At 43.5% G+C, this 19,227-nt stretch overlaps 1 protein-coding gene across 7 annotated transcripts in view; it reads right to left on the minus strand.

The window, feature by feature from the left end:
- Positions 1 to 341: 341 nt before the first annotated feature.
- The window catches only part of LOC140716950 (palmitoyl-protein thioesterase ABHD10, mitochondrial-like), an 86,650-nt gene continuing 67,764 nt past the window's right edge, over positions 342 to 19,227 (minus strand). For 5 of the 7 annotated variants that reach the window (XM_073030122.1, XM_073030120.1, XM_073030119.1 and 2 more), the window contains 2 exons: positions 17,905 to 18,042; positions 342 to 5,689 (listed from right to left, as the gene is read on the minus strand). In XM_073030122.1, coding sequence (XP_072886223.1) covers positions 5,342 to 5,689; positions 17,905 to 18,042 — 486 coding nt within the window. In that variant the 3' untranslated portion in view covers positions 342 to 5,341. The remainder of the gene's footprint in view (positions 5,690 to 17,904; positions 18,043 to 19,227) is intronic. The other 2 variants (XR_012096395.1, XM_073030124.1) reach the window with 2 other exon arrangements.

Raw genomic sequence — 19,227 nt, forward strand, 5'->3', positions numbered from 1 at the left:
AGTCCTGACCTTAACCTGATTGAACATATCAGGCAGAAACTCGAGATTGCTTCCTCCACTGCTGCCCAACTAACTTGCCACAGCCTGTAAAAATGGGCAAGTCTTGCCACCAGGTTGCGCAAAGCAAATAGAGACTTATCCAAAGATGCTACTGGTTGAAAATCTGCGAATGGTGGTTCAACCTAGTACTAAGGAAAGGAGGAGTTTTGAACTGCTAACAGATAGTTTTGTGTTTTTAGTTTCAATCAATTTTTAGTTCTTCATGCTTTACAATTTTTCCTATTTGTTTGGCTCCACAGTGAAAAAAGGGAACATGTGATTCACAAATAAAACTTTTCAAGTTAGATTTATCAACATCACTGGCTGTAATACTCATTTATATGCATAAATAGTTAGTGCTCAATACTTTTACAAGACACTGTTTGGAACAAGCTGTCAGAAGAAGTGGGAGATGTCCATACAACTGAGACTTTTGGGCAGATATATAGATAGGAGAGATTCAAAGGGATGTGGATCAAATGCAGGCAACTTCTACGAACACATGTTGGAAGCTTGGAAGGCATTTGCGAGTTGGGCCAAAGGGCCAGTTTCCAGACTGTTCTCAATGAGAGAGAAGGAGATGTTCAGAGAGAAAGATGTAGAGTAGATTGTCACAGAGAGATGATGAGAGATGAATCGAATGAAAAGGAGGGAAAGTGACAGATGGCAGCATGGGGTAGGGTGTGTCAGTGAGGGGGAGAAGCTAAGGGATTCCAGGTAGGGAAAATTGAGGTCCTTGATGAACAAGTGGGGAGTGTAAGTGGGTCCAGGACGTGGGAGAGACAGATTTTCAACAGGAATGCTCAATACAGATTTCTGTCTTTATCAGGAGTCCCTGATTGGGGGGGGGGGTAACCCCTCTTAACAAGGGTCACTGATTGATGAGAGACCTCCTTTCAAACAGGGTTGAAATAGACTTTTTCCAACATGATCCTTAATGAGGGAGAGAAACTCTCTGGCCAGGGGTAACGATGATGCAAACTCCTACTTTAAAAGGGGTTTCTCACGGGGAAGAAACTTCCACTTTTACATGGATTTCCTATCCACCTTTTGGTGGCGGAGATACGCTCTCTATAACAGGGTGTGTTGATGTGGGAGGGATTCCAGTTTCAGAGGCATCGTGGCTGTGAGGAGATTCACTATCACAATGATCCCTGATAGGGTGAGAGATTCCCTCTCAAACAGGGATCCCTGATGGTTGAGACATGTTCTTTCACAGAGGTCTGTATGGAAGAGAGGCACTCTCTTCAACAGCTGTCTCTGATGTAGAAGTGTCTCCATCTTTAACAGGAGTTTCAGGTGGTGCCAAGGCTCTATTTTTAGCAGGGCTCTTGGATTGGAGAGGGACTGCAATAGGCAGGAGTACATGATGGGGTGGGGAGACCTTTTAGCCAAGGATATGGCAGGGGAATGTCTCACAATCTACCAGGCACCACTGAAGGATAAAGAAACTCCCTCTTTAAAAGAGCTCCTGATGGATAATGGTTTAATTGGTTCATGAATGTTCAGTGAAAAAGTTTATTTTGTATGCCATCCATAGAGATAATTTTATTCCCTCAGCACATTGGGGCAGTACAAAGGTAAACAATAACAGAATGCGGAATGACAGCAAAGTTACAGCAAACAGAGGGATTCCATATTGTGACGTCTCCCTCTCAGTGATGTCACAGAGCTGCCACACCCTGCCATTCAAGTGATGTACAGGACAGACGCTGTGACATTAATGTTGTGAAACTTCCTCACTGTGACGTTATAGAGCTAACACAAATTACCGTTGAGGTGATAGATGGGACATGGATTGTGACGTTAATGTTGAGACATCTCCCTCACTGTGGCATCACAGAGCTGTCCCAGACGGCCGTTATCGGGATGTGAGGATCAGGCATTCGCCGGCTGAACACAGAGAGCATCTGTCTGTATAACCTCCTGGCAAATCGGAAGTCTTGACAAGAGTTTTGTTGGGTAGATAGGAAAAGCTCTGGATATGAAAAAAGTAATCGTCGTTAGTGAACACAGGGAAGGTAAGGGATGTCGCAGAAACGACGAGGAGATTCTCGGAAGGCTGGGAGGACGAGGCTTGGTGGTTGGGAGACCAGGCACAGAGACCTCCCCTACAAGGAGGGAGTGTGATCTGTTGGACCTAGGTTTCAGAAGTCATGGGGTAATTCATGCATTTACACTACAATAGGGGTAAATGTCAGGGTCAAATGGTCAACAATGACACAATGTCCGTGAGTCCTCTATCCACTCCACTGTCCGCCGGGACCAGGCATAAAACACACCGACTCCGTCGATTCTTACCATCACTGGGGATCAAGCGCTGAGCACACCGTCCACTCAATCCTCTGGGACAAAGTGTCAGTAGGACTATCCTCTGCAGTTGGACAGATCACAGGGTCAGACACAGAGTTAAACTCCCTCCACACAGCCCTATCCTAGTGTCAGACATGAAGTGGGGATTCCCGCTACAAGGTTGCACGCCGCTCGCGTTGACCCTTTGTCAGGCGACCATGCTGTTGGTGGGCTCATCCAGCACCCGGTGGAGAAAAAAAACAGCGCTTATAATCAGGGGTGCAATGCGGCCGGAGCTCACCGGAGCGCCGCTCCAGCACCGCCATAAAAAAAAGTCAAAATAAACAAGTGGGCAATTTACAGTGTCCACTATAGTTGATTGGAAAGAGGCTCTTTTTCCTCTTTGTGTTGATAGGAAAAAGAGAAATTTAGTGACGCAATGAATGAAATGGAACGCATTTCCAAACCTCCCAAATGGTTGCTCTCTTCCCGTTAACATTTGTCACTTCCAAACTACGATATTTTCTATTCATATAGATACCATAATAATTTATGTAAAGATTCAAGTTTCTTTAACTTTTTATATATTTAAAGACTAAACAGGATCTGTATTGGTCTAACCATGTAATACCCAACGTGTGAGGATACTGTGAGTATCGACACTCACAGGTACACTTCCTGTACAACCATTTCTGCAAAAGAAACAGTACGAGGCAGAGTTGCCAACCTACCGCTTTTGATGCTAATATTCAGCAATATTCGTGGCTTTAGCAATAGTTCATTAGATGTTCTTTTTTCATACTTGATTACTTGGTTCCAATTTAGGTGGCTAAAAGTGTAAGAAACTTATTTGCTTTATTTCTGTTATTTTTATACCTGCTTAGGAACACTGCTAAGTGCTGCGGGCCTAGCTGTCTGCTCTAACTCAGTCGTATTAGTAAGGCTACATCTGTGGTGGTCCGTGGATTACTCGCTAATACAAAAGTAAAATTTTCTCACTAACGACCCTATGGCTTCTAAGCAAACAACATTCTTTACTTGCTTGATAATTATATTTTATGATAATTAGTTAGTGCAACCGTGCAATACTTTGTCATATTATTAAGTATTATATGTTTTATTATAGCAGCTATACACTGAAATGTAGTGATAGGCTATAATCTTGTTAATGTCTTAACTATCACTATATTTCTGTGGAGCTCTGGAATTCATATACAGTATGTCTTTCATCTTGGTTTAGTGCTTGACATTATAAGAAGCCCCATTCTATATTTATTTATTGATATTTAAGGAGAAGGTGCTCAAAAAGGTACATAAGTCACCCAGATCAGATGAACTGCACCCTAGGGTTCTGAAAGGGATAGCGTTAGAGATTGTGGAGGATTAGTAATGTTTTTTCAAAAATCATTAGACTCTGGCATGGTGCCAGAGGACTGGAAAATTGCAAATATCACTCCACTCCTTAAAGAAAGGAGGAAGGTAGCAAAAGGGGAATTATAGACTAGTTAGCCTGACCTCAATGGTTGGGAAGGTGTTAAGAGTCAATTGCTAAGGATAAGGTTATGGAGTACTTGGTGACACAGGGCAAGATAGGACAAAGTCAACATGGTTTCCTTCAGGGAAAATCCTGCCTGACGAACCTGTTGGAATTCTTTGAGGAGATTACAAGCAGGATAAAGGGGATGCAGTGGATGTTGTATTTTTGGATTTTCAGAAGGCCTTTGACAAGGTGCCACACATGAAACTGCTTACCAAGTTAAGAGCACATGGTATTACAGGAAAGTTATTAACATGGTTAGAGCATTAGCTGATTGGTAGGAGGCAGCGAGTGGGGAATAAAAGGATCCTTGTCTGGTTGGCTGCCTGTGACTAGTGGTGTTCTGCAGGGGTCAGTGTTGTGATCGCTTCTTTTTCACTGTAGATAAATGATTTAGATGATGGAATAGATGGCTTTGTTGCCAAGTTTTCAGATGATATGAATATTAGTGGAGGGGCAGGTAGAGTTGAAGAAACAGGTAGGATGCAGAAGGACTTAGACAGACTAGGAGAATGGGCAAGAGAGTGGCAAGTGAAATATAATGTTGGAAAAGGCATGGTGATGCACTTTGGTAGTAGAAATAAATGTGCAGATTATTTTCTAAACAGGGAGAAAATCCAAAAATCTGAGATACAAAGGGACTTGGGAGTCTTTGTGCAGAATTAACTTGCAGGTTGAGTCAGTGGTGAGGAAGGCAAATGCCATGTTAGCATTCATTTTTAGAGGTCTAGAATATGAGAGCAAGGAGGTGATGCTGAGGCTTTATAAGGCACTGGTGAGGCCTCACCTTGAGTATTGTGAACAGTTTTGGTCTCCTCATCTTAGAAGAGATGTGGTGGCATTGGAGAGGGTTCAGAGGAGGTTCACAAGATGATTCCAGGAATGAAAAAGTTATCATTCGAGGAACATTTGATAGCTCTGAGTCTGCACTTGCTGAAGTTTAGAAGGGTGAGGGGGTTAGGGCTAGGGGGAATCTCATTGAAACCTTTTGAATGTTGAAAGGCCTAGTCAGAGTAGATGTGGAAAGGATGTTTCCCATGGTGGGGGAGTCTAGGACAAGAGGACACAGCCTCGGGATAGTGAGGTGTCCAATTAAAACAGATGTGGAGAAATTTCTTTAGCCAGAGAGTGGTGAATTTGTGGAATTTGTTGCTACATGCAACTGTGGATGCCAGGTCATTGGGTGTACTTAAGGCAGAGCTGTCAGCGGAAGTGGTGGATATAGGTTTGATTTCAACATTTCAGAGAAGTTTGGATATGTACATGGATGGGAGGGGTATGGAGGGCTGTGGTCCAGGTGCAGGTGGATAGGACTACGAAGAATAACAGTTCAGCATAGACTAGACAGGCTACAGTGCTCTATGACTTTACAACTCTAGAAGGGAAATCCATCCCATGAGATATAAACTCCACACAAATAGGACTCAAGGTCCGGATTGAACGTGGATCATTGCAACTCCAAGGCATGGCTAGTCACTTCAGATCTTTCTTTGTTAATTTTTGCATAAGGTCATCAACGACGGCAACAAGCAGCTTCAAGTCATCAGGCTGTGACAGGCGATGGTCACCGTTCTTCCGGAAAATGACATCGACATCATCGCTTGTAAGCTGTTCCGCAACAGTGATGGAATTCTGCCATGGGACTATATCATCCTTCATTCCATGGAGGAGCCGCACTGGGCATGAGATTGGGATGCTGCCCTGTAGCAAACAGTGCCCCTCTGCCTCCTTTACAAAGTCATACTTTATGGTGTGGTAGCCAGTGACACTGTACCTGGAGGGCATATTGTATTGGCCCATCACCTCAGCTTCTTTCTTCAACTGAAGGGCAAACAACAAAGCAAAGGCAAGGTTAGGTATATAGAAACATAGAAAACCTACAGCACAACACAGGCCCTTCGGCCCACAAAGTTGTGCCGAACACGTCCCTACCTTAGAAATTACTAGGTTTACCCATAGCCCTCTATTTTTCTAAGCTCTATGTGTAACAACCACAGAAAAATTCTTTTCCATTAATCTTTCAGTACCTGGCCATTTCTGAGAGCTTTTGGCACATAAAACAGAGTACTGAGTACAGGAAATGGGATGTTATGTTGTAGTTGTATAAGACATTGGTGTGACCTAATTTGGAGTATTGTGTGCATTTTTGGTCACCTACCTACAGGAAAGATGTAAATAAGGTTGAAAGAGTACTGGAAAAATTTACAAGGATGTTCACTGAGGCTATCTCCAATGGTATCCCACCACCAAGTGAATTTTTCCCTCACCCCCACTTCCTGCAGGGATCACTCCCTAAGCGACTCCCTTGTCCATTCGTCCCTCCCCACTGATCTCCCTCCTGGCACTTATTCTTGCAAGTGGAACAAGTGCTACACCTCCTCCCTCACTACCATTCAGGGCCCCAAACATTCCTTCCAGGTGAAGCGACACTTCACCTGTGAGTCTGTTGGGGTCGTGTACTTTATCCAATGCTCCCGGTGTGGCCTCCTGTATATCAGTGAGACCTGATGTAGATTGGAAGACCACTTCACCAAGCACCTACACTCTACGTGCTAGAAAAAGCAGGATCTCTCAATGGGCACCCATTTTAATTCCGCTTCCCATTTCTATTCCGATATATCCATCCATGGCCTCCTCCACCGTCGTAATGAGGCCACACTCAAGGTTGGAGGAGCAACACCTTATATTCTGTTTGGGTAGCCTCCAACCTGATGGCATGAACATCGATTTCTCAAACTTCCAGTAATGCCCTCCCCCCTTCCCCATCCCCTTTTCCCTCTCGCACCTTACCTCCTAACAGACTCCCCCTTCTCCAGCCCTGTATATCTTTTATCAATCAATTTCCTAGCTCTTTACTTCACTGCCTACCCCCTCCCAATTTCACCTATCACCCTCCTCTGCCCCCACCTTTTAACTCTACTCTTCAGCTTTTATTTCTCTAGTCATGCTGAAGGGTCTCAGCCCAAAATGTCAACTGTTCACTCTTTTCCATAGATGCTGCCGGGCCTGCTGAGTTCCTCCAGCAGTTTGTGTGTGTTGCTAGAACTAGAGGTCATGCATTAAGGGTAAAAGATGAAATATTTAAGAAGAATCTCAAGGGAACTTCTTTACTCAGAAGGTGGTGCAAGTGTGGAACGAGCTGCCAGCAGAAGTGGTGAATGCAGGTTTGATTGCAAGACTTAAGAGTAGTTTGGATAAACATATTAATGGGAGGGGTATGGAGGACTATGGTCCAGGTGCACATGGATGGGACTAGGAAGAATAATGGTTTGGTGTGGACTAGAGGGGCCAAAGGACCTGTTTCTGTGCTGTAGTGCTCTATGGCTCCAGCAGTTACAGCTGAAACATGAATGCCCGTGAGAAACTAGTAATACACCTGCTTGCAACACTGCCCCCTTTTTTGTGAAGGTACAGTCAGCCCTCCTTATCCGTGGAGATTGGTTCCGGGACCCCCCGCAGATACCAAAAAATGCGGATGCTCAAGTCCCTTATTTAACCTGTCTTCAGTGCAGTGGACTTTAGGATCTGGTGGAGGTCGGGACCCGCCGCCCACAGTGTTTCTGTTCCATTGACAGAAAACTATCACAATTGAACATAAAGTGGAAATAATAAAGCGATCGGAAAACAGTGAAACGCCATCGGTCATTGGAAAAGCTTTAGGCTACAGTCGGTCAACGATCGGAATAATTTTAAAGGATAAAGTGAGAATAATGGAGCACGTGAAAGGCCCTGCCCCGATGAAAGCTACAATTATTACTAAGCAACGCAGTGGTTTAATTATTGGAATACATACGTTTCTTAAGTGTTTTATATGCATAGAAAGGTAAAATATGTACTATATACTAAGAAAAATGTTTGACTAACTGACGCTAAATAATACCGGATGTACCTGTTCTGACTTAGAGAACTTCGTTTTTTTCCGATTCTGATCTGCGGTAACATATGAGGAGCGTTTGGCAACTTTGGACCTGTACTCACTGGAGTTTAGAAGAATGTGTGGGGACTTCATTGAAACCTGCTGAATGTTAAAAGGAAGAGGTAGGGTAGATGTGGAGAGGATGTTTCCGCTGATGGGCATGTTCAGAACTAGAAGGCACAGCCTCAAAATTGAGGGAAGACCTTTTAGAACATAAGTAAGGAAGAATTTTTAGCCAAAGAGTGGTGAATCTGTGGAATGCTCTGCCACAGACTCTGGTGGACCCGTGGGTATATTTAAAGTAGAAGTTTGATAGATTCCTGATTGGTCAGGAAATCAAAGGATATGGTGAGAGGGCAAGTGTATGGTGTTCAATGGGATCCGGGATCAGCCATGATAAAATGGCAGAATGGATTCAATGGGCTTAATGCCTTAATTCTGCTCCTATGTCTTATGGTTTAACATGAACTGTATATTTATTCCCATTAGCTCCTGAACACAGGCATTTAGCAGTCCAGGGTGGTGTATTGATAAGACCAGGCCTTTTAACACACTGTCAACCAAATACGTCTATACAATGATTTGGTAGTTTAATGGTTGCAATCGCTTCATCCAATTCCTTTTTGCAAAGTTCATTTACTTTAAGTTACCAGGCACTGTAGTGGGATTTGAACTCATGACTCTTTGATTAGGAATACTAACCCCCAAAGCCCAACCACAATGCTGCAGTAACCCAGCAGCACTCACAATCCATGGTATCGGTCATTATTAAGTACTGGTAACACACTTTCTTACATCCAGGAAGGGCCAGGGCAGATAGTGAGACAGAATACCAGAGGGGGAAGAGGAAATAGATGGACCAACACTTTGGCTGGGGATTCAGTCAAGCTGTTGAGAATGGGAGAGGTGCAACTGATGAGAAAGGTGAGGTCCACAAGAGAGTTCATAGAACTTAGAACACAGAAACCCTAGAGCACAATACAGGCCCTTCGGCCCACAATGCTGTGCCAAACGTACCTACTTTAGAAGTTACCTTGGGTTACCAATAGCCCTCTATTTTTCTAAGCTCCATGTACCTATCCAGGAGTCTCTTAAAAGACCCTATTGTATCCGTCTCCACCAGCAATGCCGGCAGTCCATTCCACACATTCACCACTCTCTGAGTAAAAAACTTACCCGACATCTCCTCTGTACCTACTTCCAAGCACCTTAGAACTGTGTGCCCTCTCGGATTAGCCATTTCAGCCCTGGGAAAAAGCCTCTGACTATCCACACAATCAATGCCTCTCATCATCTTATACACCTCTATCAGGTCACCTCTTATCCTCCGTCACTCCAAGGAGAAAAGGCCAAGTTCACTCAACCTATTCTCATAAGGCATGCTCCCCAATCCAGGCAACATCCTTGTAAATCTCCTCTGCAACCTTTCTATAGTTTCCACATCCTTCAGGTAGTAAGGTGACCAGAACTGAACATAGTACTCCAAGTGGGGTCTGACCAGGCTCCCATATAGTTGTAATATTACTTCTTGGCTCTTGAACTCAATCCCACGGTTGATGAAGGCCAATGTACCACATGCCTTTTTTTTGGTAATTTATTTTTTATTGAAGTTCATCATCAAACATTTCCATAAGATATATTTCAGATATTGTATACATATCATATAGTCATATATGCCACAAATCTCCACATAATATTTACCTGAGGTATACACCTATAGATAAGAGAGGAAAGAAAGAACAAGCGAAAGAAGAAAACTATGTCCAAGTAGGGAATGATTTTTTTAACAACATATTCATTGATTTGTGAGAATAAAATCAGGCCTATGAGGCGTTATGTAGTTAAACCATTTTTCCCAGTATGAATCAAATTGTTCCAACTTATGATTAACAGATGCTGTTATCTTCTCCATTTTGTAAATGTCCATTGTAAATTCCATCCATGCTTTTAAGGTTGGGCTCTCCTGTGATAACCATTTCCTAGTAAGAGTCTTCTTACCAGCCACCAGCAGTATATTCATTAAATATTTATTTTAGTTTGAGTACTGTTGGGGAGGACAACCTACCTGGGGAAGCAACAGTGGCCGTGCCTCTGGCACAGAGTCTGGCCCTGTAGCTCAAAAGGGTAGGGAAAGGAAGAGGAAGGCAGTAGTAATAGGGGACTCAATAGTTAGGGGGTCAGAAAGGCGATTCTGTGAACGCAATCAGGAGACCCGGATGGTAGTTTGCCTCCCTGGTGCCAGGGTTTGGGATATTTCTGATCATGTCCAAGATATCCTGAAGTGAGAGGGTGAGGAGCCAGAGGTCGTGGTACATATAGGTACCAATGACATAGGTAGGAAAAGGGAAGAGGTCCTGAAAGGAGAATATAGGGAGTTAGGAAGGAAGTTGAGAAGAAGGAGCACAAAGGTAGTAATCTCAGGATTACTGCCCGTGCCACGTGACAGTGAGAGTAGGAATGGAATGAGGTGGAGGATAAATGCGTGGCTGAGGGATTGGAGCAGGGGGCAGGGATTCAAGTTTCTGGATCATTGGGACCTCTTTTGGGGCAGGTGTGACCTGTACAAAAAGGACGGGTTACACTTGAATCCTAGGGGGACTAATATCCTGGCGGGGAGATTTGCTAAGGCTACTGGGGTGACTTTAAACTAGAATGGTTCGGGGGTGGGAATCAATTTGCAGAGACTAGGGGAGAGGAGGTTAGTTCACAAATAGAGAAAGCTAGTAGACAGTGTGTGAGGGAGGATAGGCAGGTGATAGAGAAGGGGAGTGCTCAGATCGAAGATGTAGGGGAGAAGGAAGAAAAAGATAATAAAGTTGTTTGCACTGTTAGGGATAAACAGAGAGGAAGAGGTGGAGAGTTTTTTAAATGCATCTATTTTAATGCTAGGAGCATTGTAAGAAAGTTGGATGAGCTTAGAGCATGGATTGATACCTGGAAATATGATGTTGTAGCTATTAGTGAAACATGGTTGCAGGAGGGGTGTGATTGGCAACTAAATATTCCTGGATTTCGTTGCTTCAGGTGTGATAGAATCCGAGGGGCAAGAGGAGGAGGTGTTACATTGCTTGTCCAAGAAAATATTACAGTGGTGCTCTGGCAGGATAGATTAGAGGGCTCATCTAAGGAGGCTATTTGGGTGGAATTGAGGAATGGGAAAGGTGTAGTAACTCTTATAGGGGTGTATTATAGACCACCTAATGGGGAGCGAGAATTGGAGGAGCAAATTTGTAAGGAGATAGCAGATATTTGTAGTAAGCACAAGGTTGTGATTGTGGGAGATTTTAATTTTCCACACATAGACTGGGAAGCCCATTCTGTAAAAGGGCTGGATGGTTTGGAGTTTGTAAAATGTGTGCAGGATAGTTTTTTGCAGCAATATGTAGAGGTACCGACTAGAGAAGGGATAGTGTTGGATCTCCTGTTAGGGAATGAGATAGGTCAGGTGACAGAGGTATGTGTTGGGGAGCACTTCGGGTCCAGTGATCACAATACCATTAGTTTCAATATAATTATGGAGAAGGATAGGACTGGACCCAGGGTTGAGATTTTTGATTGGAGAAAGGCTAACTTTGAGGAGATGCGAAAGGATTTAGAAGGAGTGGATTGGGACAATATGTTTTATGGGAAGGATGTAATAGAGAAATGGAGGTCATTTAAAGGTGAAATTTTGAGGGTACAGAATCTTTATGTTCCTGTTAAGTTGAAAGGAAAGGTTAAAAGCTTCTGAGCACCATGGTTTTCAAGGGATATTGGAAACTTGGTTCGGAAAAAGAGGGAGATCTACAATAAATATAGGCAGCATGGATTAAATGAGGTGCTCAAGGAATATAAAGAATGTAAAAAGAATCTTAAGAAAGAAATTAGAAAAGCTAAAAGATACGAGCAAACACAAGGAAATCTGCAGATGCTGGAAATTCAAACAACACACACAAAATGCTGGTGGAACACAGCAGGCCAGGCAGCATCTATAAGGAGAAGCACTGTCGACGTTTCGGGCCGAGACCTTACATCAGGACTAAATGAAAGGAAAGATAGCAAGAGATTTGAAAGTAGTGGGGGGAGGGGAAATGCGAAATGATAGAAGACCGGAGGGGGTGGGATGAAGCTAAGAGCTGGAAAGGTGATTGGCGAAAGTGATACAGAGCTGAAGAAGGGAAAGGATCATGGGACGGGAGGCCTCGGGAAAAAGAAACGGGGAGGGGGGGAGCACCAGAGGGAGATGGAGAACAGGCAAACAACTAAATATGTCAGGGATGTGCTAAGAAGGGGAGGAGGGGCATTAACGGAAGATAGAGAAGTCATTGTTCATGCCATCAGGTTGGAGGCTACCCAGCCAGTATATAAGGTGTTGTTCCTCCAACCTGAGTTTGGATTCATTTTGACAGTAGAGGAGGCCATGGATAGACATATCAGAATGGGAATGGGACATGTAATTAAAATGTGTGGCCACTGGGAGATCCTGCTTTCTCTGGCGGACCGAACGTAGGTGTTCAGCGAAACGGTCTCCCAGTCTGTGTTGGGTCTCACCAATATATAAAAGGCCACACAGGGAGCACCGGACGCAGTATACCACACCAGCCGACTCACAGGTGAAGTGTCGCCTCACCTGGAAGGACTGTCTGGGGCCCTGAATTGTGGTGAGAGAGGAAGTGTAAGGGCAGGTGTAGCACTTGTTCCGCTTACAAGGATAAGTGCCAGGAGGGAGATCAGTGGGAAGGGATGGGGGGGACGAGTGGACAAGGGAGTCGCGTAGGGAGCGATCCCTGCGGAAAGCAGAAGGGGGGGGGGGGGGAGGGAAAGATGTGCTTGGTAGTAGGATCCCGTTGGAGGTGGCGGAAGTTAGAGAATTATATGTTGGACCTGGAGGCTGGTGGGGTGGTAGGTGAGGACAAGGGGAACCCTATCACGAGTGGGGTGGCAGGCAGATGGGGTGAGGGCAGATGTGCGGGAAATGGGAGAGATGCGTTTGAGAGCAGAGTTGATGGTGGAAGAAGGGAAGCCCCTTTGTTTAAAAAAGGAAGACATCTCTTTCATCCTGGAATAAAAAGCCTCATCCTGAGAGCAGATGCGGCAGAGACGGAGGAATTGTGAGAAGGGGATAGCATTTTTGCAAGAGACAGGGTGGGAAGAGGAATAGTCCAGGTAGCTGTGAGAGTCTGTAGACTTATAGTAGATATCAGTAGATAAGCCGTCTCCAGAGATGGAGACAGAAAGATCAAGAAAGGGGAGGGAGGTGTTGGAAATGGACCAGGTAAATTTGAGGGCAGGGTGAAAGTTGGAGGCAAAGTTAATGAAGTCGACGAGCTCAGCATGCGTGCAGGAGGCAGCGCCAATGCAGTCGTCGATGTAGCGAAGGAAAAGAGTGGGACGGATACCTGTATAGACTTGGAACATGGACTGTTCCACAAAGCCAACAAAAAGGCAGGCATAACTGGGACCCATATGGGTGCCCATGGCTACACCCTTGGTTTGGAGGAAGTAGGAGGAGCCAAAGGAGAAATTATTGAGAGCAAGAACTAATTCCACTAGACAGAGGAGAGTGGTGGTAGAGGGGAATTAGTTAGGTCTGGAATCCAAAAAGCGGAGAGCTTTGAGACCTTCCTGGTGGGGGATGGAGGTATATAGGGACTGGACATCCATGGTGAAAATAAGGCGGTGGGGGCCAGGGAACTTAAAATCATTGAAAAAATTCAAAGCATGAGAAGTGTCACAAACATAGGTGGAAAGAGATTGAACAAGGGGGATAAGACAGTGTCAAGATATGCAGAAATGAGTTCGGTGGGGCAGGAGCAAGCTGAGACAATAGGTCTACCTGGACAGGCAGGTTTGTGGATCTTGGGTAGGAGGTAGAAACGGGAAGTGCAGGGTGTGGGAACTATGAGTTTGGTGGCAGTGGATAGGAGATCCCCAGAGCTGATAAGGTTGGTGATGGTATAGGAGACAATGGCCTGGTGCTCCTTAGTGGGGTCATGATCAAGGGGTAAATAAAAGGAGGTATCAGAGAGTTGTCATTGTGCCTCGGCCAGGTAGAGGTCAGTACCCCCGACAACAACAGCTCCCCCCTTATCAGCAGGTTTTATAGTGAGGTTGGGATTGGTGCGGAGGGGGCAGAGAGCAGAGTGTTCGGAAGGAGTGAGGTTGGAATTGGAACAGGGTGCAGTGAAGTCAAGACGGTTGATGTCCCATCGGCAATTAGCAATAAAGAGATACGAGGTTGCCTTGGCAAGTAAGGTGAAAATAAATCCAAAGGGTTTCTAGTTATATTAACAGCAAAAGGATAGTGAGGGATAAAATTGGTCCCTTAGAGAATTAGAGTGGACAACTATGTGTGGAGCCGAAAGAGATGGGGGAGATTTTGAACAATTTCTTTTCTTCAGTATTCACTAAAGAGAAGGATATTGAATTGTGTAAAGTAAGGGAAACAAGTAGGGAAGTTATGGAAACTATGACAATTAAAGAGGAGGAAGTACTAGCGCTTTTAAGGAATATAAAAGTGGATAAATCTCCAGGTCCTGACAGGATATTCCCTAGGACCTTGAGGGAAGTTGGTGTAGAAATAGCAGAGGCTCTGACAGAAATATTTCAAATGTCATTAGAAACGGGGATGGTGCCGGAGGATTAGTGTATTGCTCATGTGGTTCCATTGTTTAAAAAGGGTTCTAAGAGTAAACCTAGCAATTATAGGCCTGTCAGTTTGACGTCAGTGGTGGGTAAATTAATGGAAAGTATTCTTAGAGATGGTATATATAATTATCTGGATAGACAGGATCTGATTAAGAACAGTCAACATGGATTGCAAAATTATAATCTCTAAGAGAAGATAGGCCCCAATCCCCCTTTTCCTTGACTAAATGCAAAGTTTTGAGATGAACTCTAGGCCTTTTACCTTGCCAAATATATCTTGATAACATTTTGTTCCATTCATTGAATTGAATTTGATTAATCTCTATTGGTAGGATCTGAAAGAGATATAATAGTCCTTGAACTGAGACTTTAAAAAAGGAATTAGGTTCCATCTTATTATATCTTCCTTAATTTTTTTATATATAGGCTGATAATTGCATTCTGATAATTTTGCCAAATCTTTTGGCATAATGATGCCCAAATATTTGAAAGACTCTGTGTGCCATGCCCAGGGGTATCGACTTTCAATTTCTCTTGGTGGGCTATAGTAATATGAAAGTAATTGGGTTTTATCTATGTTGTTCTTGTATCCTGATAATTGACCATATTGTTCAAAGGATTGCATCAATTTAGGTAAAGAGTATGTTGGTTGCCCTAGATAGATCAAAATGTCATCCACGTAACAAGCCAATTTATGCTCTATCCCTTTAATAGTAATTCCCGATATCTTCATTTTGTCTGATGTATTGAGCTAATATTTCCAGATATAATGCGAAGAGTAGAGGTGACCATGCACAACCCTGTCTCGTGCTCTTTTCTAGGGTAAGACTATTTGATAAATATCAATTGATTCTAATTCTAGCAGTAGGGTTGTCATATAGTGCCTGTATAGTTTTAATAATTGTGTCATGGAAACCAAATCTATGTAAAACTGTGTAAAGAAAATTCCAATCAACCAAATCAAATGCCTTTTTGGTGTCCACACTTATCATTATTGCTTCAATTTTATATTTTTGTACACGATCACTATTGCTTTGATTTTTTTTTTGTATATGATGCACCGTACGCCTTCTTAACCACACAGTCAACACGCGCAGCAGCTTTGAGAGTCCTATGGACTTGGACCCCAAGATCCCTCTGATCCTCCACACTGCCAAGAGTCTTACCATTAATACTATATTCTGCCATCATATTTGACCTAACAAAATGAACCACCTCACACTTATCTGGGTTGAACTCCATCTGCCACTTCTCAGCCCAGTTTTGCATCCTATCAATGTCCCACTGTAACCTCTGACAGCCCTCCACACTATCCACAACACCACCAACCTTTGCATCATCAGCAATTTACTAACCCATCTCTCCACTTCGTCATTTACAAAAATCACGAAGAGAAGGGGTCCCAGAACAGATCCCTGAGGCACTCCACTGGTCACCGACCTCCATGCAGAATATGACCCATCTACAACCACTCTTTGCCTTCCATGGGCAAGCCAATTCTGGATTCACAAAGCAACGTCCCCTTAGATCCCATGCCTCCTTACTTTCTCAATAAGCCTTGCATGGGGTACCTTACTTTGCTGAAATCCATATACACTACATCTACTGCTCTTCCTTCATCAATGTGTTTAGTCACATCCTCAAAAAATTCAATCAGGCTCGTAAGGCATGACCTGCCCTTTACAAAGCCATGTTGACTATTCCTAATCATATTATACCTCTCCAAATGTTCATAAATCCTGCCTCTCTGGATCTTCTCTATCAACTTACCAACTACTGAGGTAAGACTCACTGGTCTATAATTTCCTGGGCTATTTCTACTCTCTTTCTTGAATAAGGGAACAACATCCGCAACCCTACAATCCTCTGGAACCTCTCCCATCCCCAGTGATGATGCAAAGATCATTGCTCATGAGGGGATCTACCCAAGATCTGTACCTACCCAAGGCCTGGTAGCATAGCGGTAAGAGCGTCGCTTTACAGTACCAGCAATTACTGATCAAGGCTCAATTCCCATTGCTACCTGTAAACAGTTTGAATATTTTTTCTGTGACTGCATGGGTTTCCCCCAGGTGCTCTGGCTTCCTCCCACATTCCAAAAAGGACGTACGGTTAGAGTTAGTGAGTTGTGGGCATGCTCTGGTGCTCCCGGAAGCATGACAACACTTGTGGGCTGTCCCCAATACAAAATGACGTATTTCACTGCATGTTTTGATGTACATGTGACAAATAAAGCTAATCGTTAAAAAAAATTTTAATCTTTAAAGATGGTTCCCCAGTCCTGTGCTAGAACCTCCTCCAGAAATAGCACAATTAAAACATGATTGTCTAGAATATCCAACGACAGGCACACCTCAAAACACGAGCTGATTCCTGAGGCCACACTCTGCAGCACTATTACAAGGCCAGAATAATGTCTCCACACATGTCCTATGTGGAAATCTTTTCACTGAAAACTTGTGAGTACAAGTGTGTGGCTGAATTTCTAGAAAGGTGAAACGTGGCCACAAAAATTTATTTTGTAACACGCACAAAATGCTTGAGGAAATCAGTAGGTCAGGTAGCATCTGTGGAGAGGAATAAACAGTTTAAGTTTTGGGCCAAGACCCTTCATAGATGCTGCCTGACTTGATGAGTTCCTCCAGCACTTTGTGTGCTGCTTCAGAATTTCAGTATCAGCAGAATCTCTTCTGTTTATGACCGATCTTCCTATGTGTGGCACTGATTAAAAACAAACCAAGCAGCTGAATTACAAGATTGCAGTGTTTTGGGAGTGCACTCTTCAAAAAGGTCTAAGGTTTCAGATTCAGTGCAATTTCCAGTGGAAAAAGGAAGAAAAATGTGAAAAAATTATAGAGATTCTAGAATCTCGGCCTGAAACATGGGACTGTTTATTCCCATCCACAGATGCTGTCTGACCTGCTGAGTTCCTCAGCATTTTGTGTGTGTTGCTTTAAATATACTTGTAATTAGGTTTATGTAATAGCCCATCAACAAAGGACTTCTGTGATTAGAAGGGTTTTCTAGCAGAGATAAGTTAGTTCAGCACGTAGAGATGTTGCTACAGTTTGTAGACAGGAGAGTATGTCATGTTCCAGTGGCAGCGCTAAAGGAAATGTTGAAGGAGCCCAGACTGAATCAGATTTATTATCATTGATTGAAATTACATGAAACTTTTTGTTTCGAGGAAAAAGTATAGTACAAAGACATACAATTGCTATAAATTGTAACTTCTTCCAGCATTCTGTATGTGTTGCTCTGGATTTCTAACTTCCACAAAATCTCTTGTGTTTATAAAGATTTTTATATTTTATCTGAAGATGTTCTAAAGCACTTTGGAAAAACAGTCACTGTTGCAACTGGACTACACAGCGGTGAATGATAATAACCAGAGAACCTGTCTCTCAGATTTACCCCTCAATCCACACCAGTGGCACTCCGCAGTATCCAGATCTCCTTAATATCATGCAAGTATTAATGCGGATTCGCTTACCTCTGTGGGAAGCTGTCTAAACGCAGTTACAAAGTGATCAGCAGCAGTTGCTAGGCCAACCATTCCGGCTACTTTCTCTGGTCTGGCAAGGGAAGCCAGTAACATGAGCCATCCTCCCATGCTGGAGCCCACCAGAATCTGAAGAGTTGGAGGCAGAGGAGAGCCAACTGAGGCATAATGGTTTTTTTCAAAAACAAACTTTTCAAAGCCCAGTCAATCACAAGTAAAGTCCTCCCCACCATTAAGGACATCTAGAAGGAGCATTCATCATCAATGACCCTCACCATCCAGGCCACGCTCTCTTCTTACTGCTACCATCGGAAAGGAGGTACGGGTGCCTTAGGTCAGGAACAGTTATTACCCCTGAACAATCAGGCTCCTGAAACAGCATGGTTAACTTCACTCACCTCAACAATGAACTGATTTCACAACCTCCTTTTACACATTGGTTGCTTGTCTTTGTGTGTAGTTTTCCACTGATTCTATTGTATTTCTCTGTTCTACTGTGAATGCCCACAAGAAAATGAATCTCAGGGTAATATATAGTGATTTTACTTGAACTTTTGAACTTCGTACCAGAAATGTTAAAGAATCAGTGAAAAGTGAAGGCTGAAACATTCTCTCTTCTTTCCCCTCTTCCATCGGGCAAAAGATACAAAAACCTGAAAGCATGTCCCACCAAGTTCAAAGACAGCTTCTATCCCACAGTTGTAAGACCATTAAACAGTTCCCCTAGTACAATAAGATGGATTCTTGGCCTCACAATCTATTTCATTGTAACTTTGCACCTTACCTGCACTGACTCAAGAAATCAGTCCCCAAAATACTGAAGGCCAACACACCATATACCTTCTTAACAACTCTACCAGTCTGCATGACAACTTTGAGGAATCTATTGATGCGTACCACAAGACACCTGTTCCTCCACACTGCCAAGAATCCTGCCATTAACCCTGTATTCTACCTTCAAATTCAACCTTTCAAAATGAACCATTTCAGAATATTCCAGGTTGAACATCACCTGCCACTTCTCAGTCAATGTCCCATTGTAATCTACAACAACTCTCCACACTATCCACAACACTAGCAACCTTCGTGTCATCTGCAAACTTACTAACCCACCCTTCCACTTCCTCATCCAAGTAATTTATAAAAATCAATAGACAATAGATGCAGGAGTAGGCCATTCACTGTGATCATGGCTGATCATCCACAATCAGTACCCCGTTCCTGCCTTCTCCCCATATACCTTGACTCCGCTATCTTTAAGAGCTCTATCTAACTCTTTCTAGAAAGCATCCAGAAAATTGGCCTCCACTGCCT

This window comes from Hemitrygon akajei, chromosome 26, assembly GCF_048418815.1.
Source record: "Hemitrygon akajei chromosome 26, sHemAka1.3, whole genome shotgun sequence".
NCBI classification, from domain to species: Eukaryota; Metazoa; Chordata; class Chondrichthyes; order Myliobatiformes; family Dasyatidae; genus Hemitrygon; species Hemitrygon akajei.